The sequence below is a fragment of the Leuciscus leuciscus genome, assembly GCF_965113295.1.
Source record: "Leuciscus leuciscus genome assembly, chromosome: 9".
NCBI classification, from domain to species: domain Eukaryota; kingdom Metazoa; phylum Chordata; class Actinopteri; order Cypriniformes; family Leuciscidae; genus Leuciscus; species Leuciscus leuciscus.
Window position 1 is genome coordinate 34669317 of NC_138733.1, and position 14522 is coordinate 34683838.

The 14522-nt window shown below is 43.1% G+C and overlaps 2 protein-coding genes across 2 annotated transcripts in view; one reads left to right on the top strand and one right to left on the bottom strand.

The window, feature by feature from the left end:
- LOC309506573 (olfactory receptor 6N2-like) overlaps nt 1-14522 on the bottom strand; it is a gene marked incomplete at both ends in the record, with an annotated part of 52511 nt that overhangs the window by 29929 nt on the left and 8060 nt on the right. The gene's annotated exons all lie outside the window — the stretch shown is intronic.
- LOC309506716 (uncharacterized protein) overlaps nt 1-14522 on the top strand; it is a 32737-nt gene continuing 18215 nt past the window's right edge. Inside the window, exon 1 of the mRNA XM_082180650.1 lies at nt 1-2490. Within this exon, the coding sequence (XP_082036776.1) occupies nt 339-2012 (1674 nt within the window). The 5' untranslated portion in view covers nt 1-338 and the 3' untranslated portion in view covers nt 2013-2490. The remainder of the gene's footprint in view (nt 2491-14522) is intronic.

Consider the following 14522-nt stretch of genomic DNA (forward strand, 5'->3'; position numbering starts at 1 on the left):
GGCCATAGAATATGTACCTCCCTCCAACAGGGAAACCGGGTTTTACAGCCGGTACTTCATAGTTCCAAAGAAGGACGGGGGATTGCGTCCCATTTTAGATCTTCGAGTTCTGAATGAGTCAGTCATGCAGCTCAAGTTCAAAATGTTGACATTGAGACAATCGTGCCACAGATCAGGTCCGAGGACTGGTTTGTCACGATAGACCTCAAGGACGCATATTTCCATCCGTCCGTGTCATTGGAAGTTCCTGAGGTTTGCTTTCGGGGGCAAAGCATACCAATATCGAGTTCTTCCATTCGGCCTGGCTTTATCACCCCGCACTTTCACCAAATGCGTGGATGCAGCTCTGGCGCCTCTTGGGTATTCGCATCATGAACTACATCGACGATTGGTTGATTTTAGCTCAGTCGCATCAGATGGCGGTTCAACATCGAGATGTTGTTCTCGCCCATATGAAAGAGTTGGGGTTACGGCTGAACGCCAAGAAGAGTGTGCTTTCTCCACTTCAGAGGACCACTTTTTTAGGCGTGGTTTGGGATTCAGTGTCGATGCAGGCGCGCCTGTCACCGCCACGGATAGATTCCATCCTTGCAGCTGTGAAAAGTGTAAAGCTAGGCCAGCTACTCACTGTCAAACAGTTCCAGAGACTGTTGGGTCTCATGGCAGCAGCTTCCAACGTGATACCTTTTGGACTGCTGCACATGAGGCCCCTGCAGTGGTGGCTCAGGACCAGGGGGTTTTCCCCGAGGGGCAACCCATTTCGCACAATCAAGGTCACGCGGCGATGCCTACGTGCCTTGGTTATGTGGAAGAAACCTTGGTTCCTGTCCCAGGGCCCAGTGCTGGGAGCTCCTTGTCGTCGCAAACTGCTAACGACGGATGCTTCCCTCACGGGTTGGGGAGCAATCCTAGAGGGTCGCTCATCTCAAGGTCTGTGGGAAGACCATCATCGTTCCTGGCATATCAATCGCCTAGAGATGTTAGCTGTCTTCCGGGCTCTGAGGAGCTTTATCACAGGTCTCAGGGGACACCATGTGTTAGTGCATACGGACAACACGTCGGTAGTCGCCTATATCAACCACCAAGGGGGTTTGCGCTCGCGCCCATTATCCAATCTGGCACGCCATATCCTCTTGTGGTCCCAGGGGAAGTTGCTGTCACTCAGAGCAGCCTACATCCCCGGGGTCCAGAATATAGGAGCAGACACTCTGTCGAGACAGGGGCCGAGGCCCGGGGAATGGAGGCTCCACCCCCGAGGTGGTGGAGCTGATATGGACGGAGTTTGGCCAAGTATAAGTGGATCTGTTTGCGTCTCGAGAGACGTCTCACTGTCCACTTTGGTTCTCCCTCACGCATCCAGCTCCTCTGGGACTGGATGCTATGGTACAGACGTGGCCGAGGCTACGTCTGTACGCCTTTCCCCCAGTTGCTCTGCTCCCGGGAGTTCTGGAGAGAGTTCGCAGGGACCGGGTTTGCCTGCTTCTTATAGCCCCGCGCTGGCCGGGCAGAGTATGGTTTCCCGATCTTGTGTCCCTCCTCGACGGGCATCCTCTGGAGCTACCCGTCAGGAGGGACCTTCTGTCCCAAGCAGGGGGCTCGATTTTTCACCCCCGACCGGAACTGTGGAACCTGTGGGCTTGGCCTCTGAGGGGGCCCAGCTCATAGAGTCAGGTCTCTCAACTGAGGTTGTTGAGACCATTCTACAGTCCAGAGCTCCCTCCACGAGGAAACTTTATGCCCTGAACTGGAGAGTATTCACCTCTTTGTGTAGTGACCGTCGGTTGGATCCAGTCAACTGCCCAATTGGTACAGTTCTGGAGTTCCTGCAGGACCGGTTCACTGCAGGTCTGACCCCGTCCACTTTAAAGGTTTATGTGGCGGCCGTAGGTGCTTACCACAGTCCTTTGGGTGGAATGTCTGTGGGGAAAGACCCTTTGGTATCTCGTTTCCCTCGTGGCACTTGGAGGCCTTCTGTCCTCCTCCCTTTCGAAATCGGACCAGGAGGCGAATAATTTGCTTTGCCCTGTTCGGGCGTTAGACGCGTATGTCCACAGAGCTGCCCTGTGGCGTAAAAGTGATCAATTGTTTGTATGCTTTGGGTCCCCTAACAAGGGAGGTCCAGTGTCTAAGCAAAGGATGAGCAAGTGGGTGGTTGAGACTATCTCACTTGCTTATGAGGCGGCTGGGCAGCCTTCTCCTTTGGCTGTCCGGTCGCACTCTACTAGGAGTATGGCGGCCTCTAAGGCCCTTATATCAGGAGTATCTTTACAGGACGTTTGTGATGCGGCAGGCTGGTCCTCACCGCACACCTTCGTCAGGTTCTACTCTTTAGACCTAGACTCTACTCCAGGGTCTCAGGTTTTGTCTTCCTAGTGCTGCGCAATTGATTTCACACAGGACAGACATTTGTAGCTATGGTGGCGTTGGTATAGACGTTCCCCATAGCGTCAATTCGACGCAACGCGAGTTCCCTTGAAAGGGAACACCTCGGTTACGACTGTAACCTCGGTTCCCTGAAGAGGGAACGAGCGTTGCGTCACCTTGCCATATCTCCTTCATGCTTGTCAGCACGACTTCAGACTCTACGAAGCTTTCGTTTTTTGTTTCGGGCCGGCTTTTATAGCTTCCTGGTACGTGACGTCACCCGCCTCTGACGTTCCGCCACACCATTGGACTGATTTTACATGTGCTTCAAGACGTCATCACGCAAAGCGTTCCCCATAGCGTCAATTCGACGCAACGCTCGTTCCCTCTTCAGGGAACCGAGGTTACAGTCGTAACCGAAGCGTTTTACATAATCAACCCATACAAGTTCGATGAATGGAAGTTGCATTACACACTGGACTAAAATGGTGCATGTTAACAAAGAAATCTCCAAACGGCGCAGTTTTCATCATAGACATTTCCAGGCACCGGCTTCAACCACCATGAGAACTCGTCGTTCTCGAGCCATTTTTCAGTAAACTTGCATTTACCCATTTTAAAGCTGGTTAGTTAACTGTAGTTCTACCGGTATTCTGCTATCTTCTTAATAGATATAAAGTCTTAAATACCATATTTAAATCATTTAAATGGATAATATCACCTGTGTACCTAATTACTGTTTGTCTGATGAGTGCACAATCTCTGAACAAAAAGGTTTCAATTAGCGCCACCTGCTTGTGATAGCTGTAAATGTAAGCTCAACAAAAGCTCACGTTGTTTTCCAAAGACAGATATTGATTACAGAGGTCTGTATCTTAAACCTGCATTGATCGCTCCACTGTAACTGATTGAGAGATTTCCCCACACAAATGTTAATACTTTGATGTTAGAGCTAGAATGTCCACCAATGTGTTTATTTACAAAAAGGCATGAGTGGAGAAAAACAAGGCAATTTTATTTGTATACATTTTTTCATAAAACTGCAATTTAAATATATTATTTCTATAGGCTATACAAAAAAAAAGGGGACAAAATAAATAGGCTGAATAATCTGATCTATAGCATGTTAAATGGTGGTCGCCTAGTCAAACGGTACACCCCCCTAAGACGCCCGTTCAAACTGATTTTTAAGGTGTATTTCACACGTATCTTACATGTATTTAACGCGTATTTAACACGTGAAATATGCGTTAAATACACGTGAAATACGCGTTAAATACACGTGAAATACGCGTTAAATACACGTAAGATACGTGTGAAATACACCTTAAAAATCAGTTTGAATATATGTACTGATTTGTCAAGCGTATTCAACTTGTATTTAACGCGTGAAAGACGCGTTACCCTATGGCAAGCCAAAGTATTCATAAACGCCTGGTCAGGCGTCTGATTGCACACTGACACGTCAAAAGCGTGCGTTTTAACCGCCAAACGCGCGTCCCTGACGCGCGATTTGCCATAAAAGCGCACGTTCTTACCGCGCGCTTTGTGGTCACGGAAAACGCGCGTCACAAACGCGCGGTTTCTGCATCAAAACGCGCGTCCTCGACGTGTGATCTGCTATTTAAAACGCACGTTTGCAACGTGCGCTTTGGGGTCACCGAAAACGCGCGTTTTTGACGCGCGTTTATAATAACAAAAATGGGCGTTGAAAACGTGTGTTTTGACTAGGACAAAACGCACGCTTTTGACTTGTAAACAGTTAACCCAACAGGCAGTACAAACGTGTGTGAAGTTTCCAACCAGGCGAAAAGGACGCATGAAATACGAGTTACAATCAGTTTGAACGGGTCAGTGTCATTGGCTGCTGAAGGCTTGGGTCTAACCATTTCTGTGGGCTTAGGGGGGTTTAGCTACTGTTCATAGACTAGGCTACGACCATTTAACATGCCATAGATCAGGTTATTCAGCCTATCTATTTTGTCCTTTTTTGTAGAACTTATAGAAATAATATATTTAAATTGCAGTTTTATCAAAATTTTTATAAAAATAAAATTGCCTTGTTTTTCTTCGCTCATGCCTTTTTGTAAATAAACACATTAGTGGTCATTCTAGCTCTAACATGAAATCATTAACATTTGTGTGGGAAAATCAGTTACGGTGGAGGTAAGCAATCAATGCAGGTTAATCAATATCTGTCTTTAGAGAACAACGTGGACTTTCGTTGTGCTTACATTTGAAGGTATCACAAGCAGCTTATTGAAACCTTTTTGTTCAAATATTGTGCGCTCAACACAGACAAACAGTAATTAAGTACACAGGTGATATTATCCTTTTTTTTTTTTTAAGACTTAGTGTTTAAATAGGGTATTTTATACTTTATAGAAGTATTTAAGACGTACAGGATTAGATTGAGAGCTTGTGCTCAGGGCAGGACATATATAAGAACTTAATTTGTCCCTATATTTTTTCCATTTTCTTTTTCTTGTGTAGGCCAAAGAAAATATCTAGATTGCAATTTTATGAAAACATTTTTTTTTTACCAAGATAACATTGCCTTCTTTTGCACATTAATACCATTCTAGCTGTATATCTACCTCAAGTTTTCAAACTTTAAAAGTTAACATTTGATTGGGGAAAAGTGTACAGATGTGGTTCTTGATCGATGCAGTTGTAATGAAAATTTGTTAAGCAACATAACCTTTATATATATATATATATATATATATATATATATATATATATATATAATGACTATAAAATGTATCACTATTGCAAGCAGGGTGCCACCAAGATGCTTTACAGGGACCAAATTACAGAAACATCCGATAGTTCACTCAAAATTCAAAACATTCTGTCTAAATTTATTCACCCTCATGTTATTTCAAACATGCACAAGTCATCCTAATTTTTAAAGGAACACTCCACCGTTTTTTGAAATAGGGCTTATTCACTTTCTTTCCTACATTTAGATAGGTGGGCAAATGCATTTTTGTCTCAGTGCATGCATTGTTTTAGTTTGACAGGGTCGGCGCTAGCTTAGCTTAGCACAATGAATGGAATCCTTTGTTGCCAGCTAGCATGTCCTGAGTAAAAGTGATATAAAAAAAAACAAAAAAAAACACCTAATTACTTCTTGTGGCCTGCGTATTCACAACAAGTACAAATAGCGATGCAGATTAACACTAGACGATTTCCTATGCAGATTTTGACTTGGGACTATATTAGGGGGAAGCACAGGTGAAGCACTGCTACTTGGGCGCAGAGATATCACGCCCAAGTAGCAGTGCTTCCTCTGTGCTTCCCCCTAATATAGTCCTTAATATATAAGTCAATATCTGCCTAGGAAATCGCCTAGTGTTAATCTGCATCACTATTTGTACTTGTTGTGAATACGCAGGCCACAAGAAGTAATTAGGTGGTTTTTTTTAATTTTTTTATATCACTTTTACTCAGGACATGCTAGCTGGCAACAAAGGATTCCATTCATTATGCTAAGCTAAGCTAGCGCCGACCCTGTCAAACTAAAACAATGCATGCACTGAGACAAAAATGCATTTGCCCACCTATCTAAATGTAGGAAAGAAGGTGAATAAACCCTATTTCAAAAAACGGTGGAGTGTTCCTTTAAGATTTAACATATGCTTTTTATTTCTTTTCTTAAATGTGAGCAATGGTAACAGAACTAATTTACATCCTGGGATCAATCAATTATATTTTTTATCCAATTTATTTTCTACAAATGTGATGCATCTTACCAGGTTTCAAATATAAATAAATACTGTCTATGTTATAAGGCTTATGTTATGAAGTCTTCACCTCAATTAGCACCAAATAAAACCAGTCAACCCATTAACATGGATAATCCATCTGTACATCTCTAGATAGATGGATAGTCATCTACATCTAGATCGATAGATAGGTTTATTTTCAAATGTCAGTAGAACCAAATCAAAAGCAATCTACTGGTGCAGAATATAAATTACAGTTTGAAGTGCATCAATAGCCGGACTACCAACAGGTCCTGCAAGAATGTCCACATCCTGCAGTTGTTGCATCTGTGCCTGGGTTGGACTGAATTGTTTAGCAGGAACTGTTACAACTTCCTGCCAATTCAAAGCAGGAATTACAAAATTTTGAGCAGGGCTGGGTCAAAAGAGTTTTCGGACCCCGTTCCAGGGGGCGCAGTCGAGCCCCCCTGCCACGCCTGGGTACCAGCTTCAGCCCGGCCCTGATGGCCGCAGGTTCTGACCCGTGTGCAAAGTTTCAAGAGTTTTCGAGCATGTTAAAGGCCCAAAAAGTGCCTGAATAGTCGTTAAATAAATAAATAAATAATAATAATTAAAAAAAATAATCCTAAGGAAAACAATAGGGCCTTCGCCCTAAAAATAATCAATCCAAAAACAATAGGGCCTTCGCCCTTTCAGGGCTTGGGCCCTAAAAACATGGCACATAAAGTTAAACTAATGCTTTTTGGGTGTGTGTATTGTAAGTTGTATACCATTTCAATTCGTTGGGTTCGTCTGCAGCATGCTGCAAAGCACACAGTACTCCTCTGCATTACCTATACATTTGTTAACATTAAAAAGTTAAATGTGAATTCTTTGGGCAATCTGATACCCCTTTTCCACCAAGGCAGAACTGGTGCTGGTTCGGAGCCAGAGCCTAGTTTCAAATCGGTTCTTTGTTTTTCCACCGCCAAAGCACCAGCTCCGAACCAGTAAAACTGGTTCTTAAGTAGCACCAAATCATTGCAGGGTCTAGAACGGAGCCAAGAAAGAACCGCTTGCGTCAGAGGCTGGGGGCGGGGTTACCGTGGCCAACAAGACTGAAGAGAAACTTGTGACCGCCATTTTTAAATAGCAGCTAGTCGAGCTAATAGCTGCTCGATTATAATATCCGTCTATGTATAAGTTACGGCGAGCCGCACGAACGCGTTGGATTCGCCGTGTTTGGATGCCTATTTATTTTCGCAAACCCATGAGCATTCATAGTAACGCAACGTCTATTATTGTTGATGCCTTGTTCGAGATGCATCGGAGCAGCGTGGACCGATCAGAGCTGCGGGAGTGTTTGGAGATCATACGACTCCTTGTGCTTTTTGATCGCTTTCGCAGTGCTTTGATTTCATGTGCTGATCGTTCTGCGAGAAGCCGATGCATCTCGAACAAGTCTGGTGTGTTTGTGTTTGGCGCTGCCGCACGCGCGTTGCTGGGCAACATGATACGTATGCAGTGACGTAAGATATAGCTCTGTTGTGGCTCTCTGGCCGGTGGAAACGCAAACCGGTTCGTCAGTCGAACCAACTCCGAACTGGCAATAGCTCTAGCTCTGAACCAGCACCCGGTTCTTGTTGGTGGAAAAGGGGTAATAGTGTAGCCTACTAAATGTCAACATACACGACATGAAAAATACTATCTCAGAACGGTTCTGAAATTACATTAAATCATTATTGCATTACTTTTTGCATCCTTTAAGTTATTTTGATGTATATCTGGATTGTATTTCTGTATATTTGGATATTCTTACTTGATTAAATACATTTTTAGACTGAAGATAGCATCTAAAGAGGTGTAATATGACATACTGTACATTGAAATACTGTACATACATTACCATTACAGAATTAAAACAGCAGTAACTGGTCTAAATACATGACCATGGAGCACCCCAAACAAGTAATTATCAAAAGAAATGACAGCAGTAGATAAATACCAATAGATTCTTCATTTGTGATGTGGAGGCAAACTATAACTCGGGCTTTGATTCTTTCCGTACATTTTTATATGTGTTTTAGAGATTGAATTCAAATCAAATATTAACATTACTGCCCTAACTATTTCTGAATAGGATGTCTACTTCATACATATTTGGAATAGTATGGAAATATAAGGTTCAGATCACTAAAAACCATACATGGAAGTCGAAGATCTCATCGGTGGAGTCTGGATGTCATCTAGTGGAAAATTTTGGTACTGCGCACAATACAATCTTTCCTAAAGCTCATTTATTGAGACATCAACCTAAAATCTGGCCCAGAACTTGTCCAGATATTTAACATAGATTTTCTTGAAGTTTTAGGGTTGAAAATGTTTTGTAAAAAAAAAAAAAAAAAAAAAATTATATACACTCACCTAAAGGATTATTAGGAACACCATACTAATACTGTGTTTGACCCCCTTTCGCCTTCAGAACTGCCTTAATTCTACGTGGCATTGATTCAACAAGGTGCTGGAAGCATTCTTTAGAAATGTTGGCCCATATTGATAGGATAGCATCTTGCAGTTGATGGAGATTTGTGGGATGCACATCCAGGGCACGAAGCTCCCGTTCCACCACATCCCAAATATGCTCTATTGGGTTGAGATCTGGTGACTGTGGGGGCCATTTTAGTACAGTGAACTCATTGTCATGTTCAAGAAACCAATATGAAATGAATCGAGCTTTGTGACATGGTGCATTATCCTGCTGGAAGTAGCCATCAGAGGATGGGTACATGGTGGTCATAAAGGGATGGACATGGTCAGAAACAATGGTCAGGTAGGCCGTGGCATTTAAACAATGCCCAATTGGCACTAAGGGGCCTAAAGTGTGCCAAGAAAACATCCCCCACACCATTACACCACCACCACCAGCCTGCACAGTGGTAACAAGGCATGATGGATCCATGTTCTCATTCTGTTTACGCCAAATTCTGACTCTACCATCTGAATGTCTCAACAGAAATCGCAAATTGTAGCCTCTTTTTCCTATTTGTAGTGGAGATGAGTGGTAGCCGGTGGGGTCTTCTGCTGTTGTAGCCCATCCGCCTCAAGGTTGTGCGTGTTGTGGCTTCACAAATGCTTTGCTGCATACCTCGGTTGTAACGAGTGGTTATTTCAGTCAAAGTTGCTCTTCTATCAGCTTGAATCAGTCGGCCCATTCTCCTCTGACCTCTAGCATCAACAAGGCATTTTCGCCCACAGGACTGCTGCATACTGGATGTTTTTCCCTTTTCACACCATTCTTTGTAAACCCTAGAAATGGTTGTGCGTGAAAATCCCAGTAACTGAGCAGATTGTGAAATACTCAGACCGGCCCGTCTGGCACCAACAACCATGCCACGCTCAAAATTGCTTAAATCACCTTTCTTTCCCATTCTGACATTCAGTTTGGAGTTCAGGAGATTGTCTTGACCAGGACCACACCCCTAAATGCATTGAAGCAACTGCCATGTGATTGGTTGATTAGATAATTGCATTAATGAGAAATTGAACAGGTGTTCCTAATAATCCTTTAGGTGAGTGTATATATAAACAACATTATGTATTGTATAATGTTCATAAACTTAAACTACTTTAACAACTTTGTTTTACTTTACTAATCTGAGAAGAGTACCCTTTTAGTACCCTGTTAGTTCGCAGTGCATTAAGTAATGTTAACAACAACTTTTGATTTTAATAAATATTAAAGGTTGAAATGAAATTTGAAATTAACATGTAGAAGTGCAGTTCATTAAGTTCATTAAGAACGTGCGCTTTTATGGCAAATCGCGCGTCAGGGACGCGCGTTTGGCGGTCAAAACGCACGCTTTTGACGTGTCAGTGTGCAATCAGACGCCTGACCAGGCGTTTATGAATACGTTGGCTTGCCATATTACCCCTCATTAACCCCTCATTTACACTGAACACGTCTGTGGCGCATTACGGCTGCGACACGGCTACCAGAGCTGATCGCGCCCATTCTAGTCAATGCTTGTGTTTACACCGGCCGCGACGCGGCGCGTTTCAGAAGCTCTCCGTGCCGCCGCTTCGCTAAATATAGGCGCCTAGTCTATTTTTGACGGACGCACTAAGTCACACCGAAAAAAAATAAATAAAAAAATTGTCACATTCAAAATAAACACCCTGTGCAAACTCCCAAACGTATTACACACCAATATCCTTGGTAGAAACCATAGACTGTACGGTAGAAACCCAAAAATCAAGAAAAAACACTTCGGACAGGCAAATCGCTCGGCTTCTGAAATGCTCCTGGTGTGAGTTGGCGCTCCTGGTCTGAGTTGTGAGTTGGCACACGCCTTCATGACAGACAAGTTATCTTAAAGGACAAGTTTGGTATTTTACACTTAAAGCCCTGTTTACAGATCGTTTCTGATGAAATAGAACGGTTAAGATTGAAATTTGGACACATGCTGCTGTCCCGAGAAGGTTTCTTTCGCTTTCCCCCCCACCTCCAGAATGGCTGCATATGTGCACTGGAACAATCCTTCCTAAAACGCATTAAACTTTCATTTACAAAGACGTGAAACTCACCGAGTGGTCAGGGGTGTTCACTGATATGCTCACACAAAAATCGCTGCAAAAGATGCTTTCCAACAGGTTTTATCGTAGTTTTTGTCCAACTCCATTGACTTGTATTGGATGTGCTGTGAGGTACGGTATTACTCCGCTGCCGGGCTGGAGTGTCTATTATTCAAGCTCTCAATGGAAGAATGTACGGGTGTGAGGCGTTTGGAAAAATAGGTCCACAGTTTTACACATAGACAGTATATAAACTGGACACAGCGACCCCATTGGATTCAACGGAGACAAGTGAAGTCAATTAGAAGCTCTTACTTCCTGGGGGTCGAGCGTACTGCGCAGACTCAAACTGAGCTTGACGACGTAGATGTGACGTGAGCAACCCGTCTGTCTTCTAGTAGCTGTGCCAAGAGAAATCTAAATCATTCCCTTCCGAAACTTGCAGAGACGGAGAGTGTGGGTAGGAGGTGTCCATGAGCTAGGAGCAGGAGAAACTTTTGCTGTGTATTCTGATTGTCACTTTGCCTCCACGTCCCCCCGATTGCCCGCGAGCTTCTCCTCCTGTCCATACGGTAATTCTCTACTGTGCGACAGAGAGTCGTGTGGTTATGACGCAATCGTTAGCCTATTTTTACAAAAAACGCTTCTACGGGGCCATAACGGAAGCTACAAGGTAATGGAGCCTTTTATACATTTTCGTGTTTCTTTAGAAATTAATAATGGACAAATGGAGTCTTTAAACGCCTCAGATGTAAAGTTATTCGCTGTCAAAGTGACGCCAAAATGAATGGGAGTCAATGGGATGCTAACAGCAGGTGGGAAAGTCCGCTAGCCAATGGTGGCGTCCGGGAAACTTCAAAATAATATGAAACCCTGCCCCCCTGGTTAAAACACCTCCGCTGCCTGCGCGCGCACCTCCCCAAATGGACGAGGCGTTTATACTTGACGCACTCGCCGTTGTACTATTCTTTCTAGATTTTTTTGTGGCGAATTTTGCCGCTCTCGCCGGCGGCGGTATGAACACACAGTTTGAAACGACAGAAGGCGACTCAGAGTAATTGCCCTCTAAACCACCAGGAATCAGCGGCGAGAAGTAGTAAGGTACACAGGTGAATGTTTATTTTAGTACACTTCACCAAAACCACACTACAAAAGAATCGTGTAAAGCAGTAAACCTTGAGATTATTACTTGTTACATTAGAATAAAATAAATGAATTTGAGAACATAGCCTATACAACTAAATTAACGATAACTTACATATTTTCTAATTTCACAAAAAATGTTCATTTAGTTTCGAGATTTTTTTTTAGAAAACATAGACCATAATTAAAAGGGCTTATTTCTGCTATAGTAGGCTCATTTTGTAAATTTAAAGGGATAGTTCACTTTGAAATAAAATGTTCGTATGTTTTAGCTTACCTCAAGGGCATCCAAGATGTAGGTGTCTTTGTTTTCGCAGTAGTTTCAATTTTGATATTTTTAGGTCAAACCGTTCTTGTCTGTCAGTCATATAATGCAGGTCTATGGTCACCACCTCAAAGAGCATGCACAGAGAAGTCCAAATTAAACAATTCCCCATCGTAAGTACACATTGATGGCCTAAGACACGAAACGAGCGGTTTGTGTGAGAAAACGGACAGTATTTATATCGTTTTTACCTCTTGTACACAACCAAGTGATCTGAGGGCGCACGCGCTTCCTGGTGTGTGACGTGTGCGCGCGTTCTGACTTAGTCTGTGCAAGCGCCGTAAGTGATCTCTCGTGCGTGTACGTCACTCATTGTTGAGAGATCACTTCCGATATAAAAACGATATAAATACTGTTCGTTTTCTCACACAAACCGCTCGTTTCGTGTCTTAGGCCATCAATGTGTACTTGCGATGGGGAATTGTTTAATTTGGACTTCACTGTGCATGCTCTTTGAGGTGGTGACCATAGACCTGCATTATATGACTGACAGACAAGAACGGTTTGACCTAAAAATATCAAAATTGAAACTACTGCGGAAACAAAGACACCTACATCTTGGATGCCCTTGAGGTAAGCTAAAACATACCAAAATTTAATTTCAAAGTGAACTATCCCTTTAAGCAACTAATATTATGCACAAACTGGGTGCCGGTGTGATGAGACGTATATGCTCGGCCAGAGTCGTGCATCTTTGTATGCGGAGCCACGCGCACAGTTACGAAATCTGCCGTGCACACCGCCAAACGAAATGGGCCCTTGCGCACCATCACGCTCGTGCGGCCGCGGCGAGTATAAACCAAGCTTGAGGCTCCAGAACTGCAGCTGATAGAATGTGCGCTGTAGCACAATACATATTTCTTCAAAAGCAGATCGTGGAGACATTAAATCATCCACGATCAAAAATCGTGATATCGCATAAGCACAAGTATAAAACGACTGTTATGTCTGAAAACAGACACAAGTAACGGAGTTTACAAAACTGTATCGCACGCGTGCTACAGTGGTACATTTATTCATCGCACAGACCAATCTTTTCGTAGATATATGTCGCACTGTACAGCCCTATACAGGACCCTTTTTAATGAATGTTTGGTGTAGGTCTACTAGGCATAGATATATCTGAACATCTTTGCCAAGTGCAAACCAGTACAGAAGTAATCAATAAATTATCGGGGAGGGTCATGCCTTTTTTCACAATCATTTTGGAGGGTCATAGAAAAATGTATTGCTGGCGAAGGGAGGGTCAAGTATATTTTGACTATAGATCTCAAAACTCCTCCGGTAGCCCCTTAAATAAAAAACGAACAGTCCCTAATAACAATTCCGGTCTCCCGCAAGAACTCCGGTCTCACGCACGCATGATCTTGCGTCATTTCCTTATCACTTCTCGCATGTGTTTGGATGTGAAATGTAGTTTGCGGACCAGACAGAGTTGTCTGTGATTCTTCCTATTGTAAAGTCATGCAATGTAAAACCCCCTGTCACCGATCCATCGTGCGATATGCAATCAGCAGCGACTGAATGCTACCCCAGATAGTCATGCAGTGTGAAAAGAACAGTGATCTGATGAGTTTGAAAATCGTACAGTGTGAACTCTGTATTAATGTCAAGCCGCACTTTGACGTTCATCACTGTTGAATCAGGATAGCTAATGTTTCGATAATGTTAGTGCGCTATGCTCATTATGCTCATTAATAATATACATTATTATTATGAAAATACCTCTTATGAAAGAACATCGGGTGTACGGTATGTATTTCCTATGTATTTCCATACCTCTGCGCACCCTGCTCATGCAGACATCACATGTCATCAGTGCATGAGGATATACAGAGTTGTAGAGGCACTGAGCACCGCAAACAGTTCCTCCTGAACCAAGACATTGAGTTTATGAGTTATGATTATGATTTCACACCATGTCATAATTACTGTAATTAAGAGATGGCAACCTGTAACGTTCTACTTGCAACTGTTCACATCCTCAGACTCGGAATTATGAGTTTCTATGGCAACATTATTAATGGTGAAATGAATCTGCAGCAGTCAGGTGGTACAAGTCAGAGCTATTTAAATTGTTTAAGTTCATTATTATTGTATTCACTAGTTCGCACTTACATTATATCAAAATGAGTTAACCAGGTTTATATAGACAGAATTAACAAGGGTAAATGAGAAACAGCTGAAACTAATCAGGGATTATGAGTCTGGGCAAATTACTCTGGGAAATGTAGTTCATGGTGGAATGACAATGGTCTGGGGAGGAGTGCCCTCTGGTGGATATCCTGGAAACTTCAGTGGGTAATCACATCATAGGCCCTCTCAAAGGAGTGGCTTCGAGGTGCTCCAAACACAACCATAAGTCCAGGAAAGAGGTGGAGCAGAGGCGGAACAGGGAGAGGGCCAGG